This window comes from Numida meleagris, chromosome 24, assembly GCF_002078875.1.
Source record: "Numida meleagris isolate 19003 breed g44 Domestic line chromosome 24, NumMel1.0, whole genome shotgun sequence".
Lineage (NCBI taxonomy): Eukaryota > Metazoa > Chordata > Aves > Galliformes > Numididae > Numida > Numida meleagris.
In genome coordinates, this window is record NC_034432.1 from 1123843 (window position 1) to 1127842 (window position 4000).

Here is a 4000-nt window from a genome sequence, read left to right on the forward strand (position 1 = left end):
CCACCACTGCTATATCCTCCTCCCATGCCATAGCTTGAGGAACCCCCACTGCAGCACCCAGAGGATCCCCCACTGCTTCCACCTCCAATAACTATGATCTTGCCTTCTGAAGACCCACCACCGCTGGATCCTCCACAAGATCCAGAGGATCCACCGCTGCTCCCACCTCCAATGATGCTCTTGGATCCTGAGTAACCACCACTGCTATATCCTCCTCCCATTCCATATCCTGAGGAGCCTCCACTGCAGCACCCAGAGGATCCTCCACTGCTCTCACCTCCTCCAATGATGCTCTTGGATCCTGAATAACCACCACTGGATCCTCCTCCCATGCCATAGCCTGAAGAGCCTCCACTGCAGCATCCAGAGGATCCCCCACTGCTTCCACCTCCAATAACTATGACCTTGCCTTCTGAAGACCCACCACTGCTGGATCCTCCACAGCATCCAGAGGATCCACAGCTGCTCCCGCCTCCACTGATGCTCTTGGATCCTGAGTAGCCACCACTGCTATATCCTCCTCCCATTCCGTAGCCTGAGGAGCCTCCACTGCAGCACCCAGATGATCCACCACTGCTCCCACCTCCTCCAATGATGCTCTTGGATCCTGAATAGCCACCACTGCTGGATCCTCCTCCCATGCCATAGCCTGAAGAGCCTCCACTGCAGCATCCAGAGGAACCATCACTGCTTCCACCTCCAATAACTATGATCTTGCCTTCTGAAGACCCACCACTGCTGGATCCTCCACAGCATCCAGAGGATCCTCCACCGCTCCCACCTCCAATTATGCTCTTGGATCCTGAGTAACCACCACTGCTATATCCTCCTCCCATTCCGTAGCCTGAGGAGCCTCCACTGCAGCACCCAGATGATTCTCCACTGCTCCCACCTCCACCAATGATGCTCTTGGATCCCGAGTAACCACCACTGGATCCTCCTCCAATGCCATAGCTTGAGGAGCCTCCACTGCAGCATCCAGAGGATCCCCCACTGCTTCCACCTCCAATAACTATGACCTTGCCACCTGACCCACCACTGCTGGATCCCCCACCACAGCAGCCAGAAGATCCTCCACTGCTTCCTCCTCCTCCAGTGATGCTCTTGGATCCTGAGTAACCACCACTGCTATATCCTCCTCCCATTCCGTAGCCTGAGGAGCTTCCACTGCAGCATCCAGATGATCCTCCGCTGCTTCCACCTCCTCCAATGATGATCTTGCCACCTGAAGACCCACCACTGCTGGATCCCCCACCACAGCAGCCAGAGGATCCTCCTCCTCCTCCTCCTGAGCTAATGATGATCTTCTGGCCTGATCCCCCACTGCCACCACCGTATCCTCCTCCCATGCTGTATCCCGAGGAGCCCCCACAGCAGGAGGAGCCCTGTGCCTGGTAGCTGGAGGAGCTGCCCCCACTGCAGCATCCCCCGGATTGGGAGGATGACTCGTGGCAGCCTCCGGAGCTCTGTCGGGAGCACATCTCTGAGCAGCGGTCCTGCAAGAAATAGCACTGTTATTTAGGAAACCCTCAGAGCTGCTGCTGAAGCATCACAACCATCCTAAAACCAAGCAAACTTCCAATCTGCCCCTGGTTCTCCTGTCTTACTAGAATGGTAGCTTCTTAAAGCCCTTCTTCTTTGAGAGACAGCAGGAAAGGGAGTGTAGGGATTGAGAAAGTCTCTGTATCAATGGGCTTACCTTCAACGCTGATGGATGTGTGCAAGCCTTGGTGGTAGGCGAATGAGGAGCCCTAGGATATGTTAGCCTTTATATTGGGCTCGTAAGGGAAGTGAGGCAATGCTGATGGATTTATTTACTGTACCTGGCTTCACCTGCCTCCTTTGACTCACTTGCTGCAGATAGGTGATACAACGGAGATCTATGGTGTTCCAATTACATTTTATACCTTCGTTGCTAATTTTACACAATGATTCACTTCCAGGCGTCATGCTCTGAAGTGCTGGGCCTGAATGCCTTCTGGGGGCTCCTTGGTGGCCCCCTGTCCCTTTCTCTTGGGCTGCAGTCTGTGGGTGCTCAGCAGAGTGGGGACAGAGTGGAGGATGAGGGACGGAGGCTGAAGCGAGGTAGGGCTAGAGGAAATGATGAGGGTAAAAGATGCACTGAGCAGAGTTTGGATGGAGCTGGGGGACACCTACGCTCGGCTTCAGCTTCTCAGGTGTCCTAATCACTGGGCTATATGGTCAAGGCAGGAGAGATCTTGAAATCTTTCTGTCCGCAAAGACACATTTGAAGGCCATCAAGACCCTACCCTTGAACCACAGCACACTAAACTCTTCCTCTGCTTCAGGTCATTTTTCAGGGGTCCTGCTATGCTGGATAGCCCCTACAACCTGAGGTTAGGGAGACATCTGGATGGTTTGCCATGGAACGTGCCTTACTGGAGAACGACAGCTCATCAACACAAAGTCTGCAGTGCTGGCAGCTGTGTTTTGCAGCACCTGCATCCTTCCACCCTGTCACACGTGCTTGGAGGCTGACAACAGCATCCACCCTCGCTGGAGATGGAGCAGATGAAGGCATAATTGGGGGGTTTTAGCTGAGAGGATGTGTGAGGGCAGTGACAGGTTGCTCAGCCCTTCCACAGCGAACACACTGGGCATGCAGCGCAACTCCAGTGGTATGGAGACAGGGTCATCAGCCTTGTCTCTGGTTAAGTGTGTGCAGGGACTTCCTGTATTCTGCTGTGGACTCCCTCCGGTGTCTTGAGTTCTCCTCCAGTCACCAAAGGAAAGCTGAAGTCTGACAGCAATTTTGGCTCCCGCCCATGAAGTGTGGGTGTTGTACTACAGAGCATCACAACACCTTGATCCCTGGCTCTAACCTGTAGGGACTTGCACAGAGGGGCACTCAGGAGTTGTGGCTCATCAGGACCCAGGGTGTGAGGGAAAGCTGCGGAGGCTTTTGGCAGGGGTGGCAAGAAGTGTTCCTGCAAGCACCACACAACTCGCATGTGTGCAGACCCCATGCAGGGGCTGGAAACTCAGAGCCGGTGCCACATGCTCAGCTCACTTGGTAGAATGAAAAGGGTTCATGGGAGGATTGCCCCACATGTGGGTCTCTCTGCTGTGATGTATCTGGGCCCTTCTCTGCCCCGTGGAGCAGTTCTGCTCAGGACAGGCAGTCAGGTGACGTTATCGTGCATTCTTTGCATTTCCAGCTCCTCAGGCAATGCTGTGTATTGTTATGAGAGAGAGAAAAACCTTGACCAGATCCTGCAGTCCTTTGCCCCAGCAGCTTCCTTCAGGCACAGCAATGCTAATTGATGGCATTGGCCATGAAAAAGATACCGCTGGCAATACAGAGAGCTCTCCAGTTTTTTTTTTGCAACAGACAGAATCTAATCAGTTGTGGCCCTTCAGGCATTTGCATGGCAGATGATAAACTCTGGAAAATTACTTTTACACCTAACTTAGTTGCCTGCCTACCAGCAGTGTGTGGCAAAAGGATAAAAGACTTCTAGTTTAACATTTGCAGAATGCAAGACCATAGTCACGCCTATCCCAAAGAAGCCTTGCTGCTGACATTAGAATGAATGCTGCTGTATGTTGCCTAAGGAAATTCTTGGTTTTCTTGTGATAAAAACCTGACCAAGTCTTTCCAAAGTATACTGTTGTCTGCACTGAAATCCCTTCAGGAAACCCAGAGCTTGTACTTTGCTTCCTCATCTGGGAAGGGGAAACAGGTGGAGCTATTTCCCATATTACAAATGCAGCTTCTGTGGATATTAATGAGGTACACAGACCATTTCTTCATGCAACAATGTCTCTCATAAGCAAGATCTGTTAATATCCATAAACTCCAGCACTGGAGGCTGAAGGTTTCTCAGCAGAATGCATTTGGTACATCATTCACTTTTGGAGAGTATCAGGGGACTGAGAAAGAATAAAAGCAACGTTGCAAAAACAATTCTTTCTGAACACTATTTTTTATTTCACTTCACATTGAAGGAGAAGAAAAGTCATCAGGGAGTTCTCAGCA

At 51.8% G+C, this 4000-nt stretch overlaps 2 protein-coding genes across 2 annotated transcripts in view; one reads left to right on the plus strand and one right to left on the minus strand.

Annotated features, from left to right (window-relative positions):
• The window catches only part of LOC110387932 (loricrin-like), a 1975-nt gene extending 494 nt beyond the window's left edge, over window positions 1-1481 (minus strand). Inside the window, exons 1-2 of the mRNA XM_021376662.1 lie at window positions 698-1481; window positions 1-583 (exon numbers count right to left, since the gene is read on the minus strand). Coding sequence (XP_021232337.1) covers window positions 1-583; window positions 698-1481 — 1367 coding nt within the window. The remainder of the gene's footprint in view (window positions 584-697) is intronic.
• LOC110388003 (feather keratin 2-like) overlaps window positions 1-4000 on the plus strand; it is a 906242-nt gene that overhangs the window by 818290 nt on the left and 83952 nt on the right. The window lies entirely within an intron of this gene.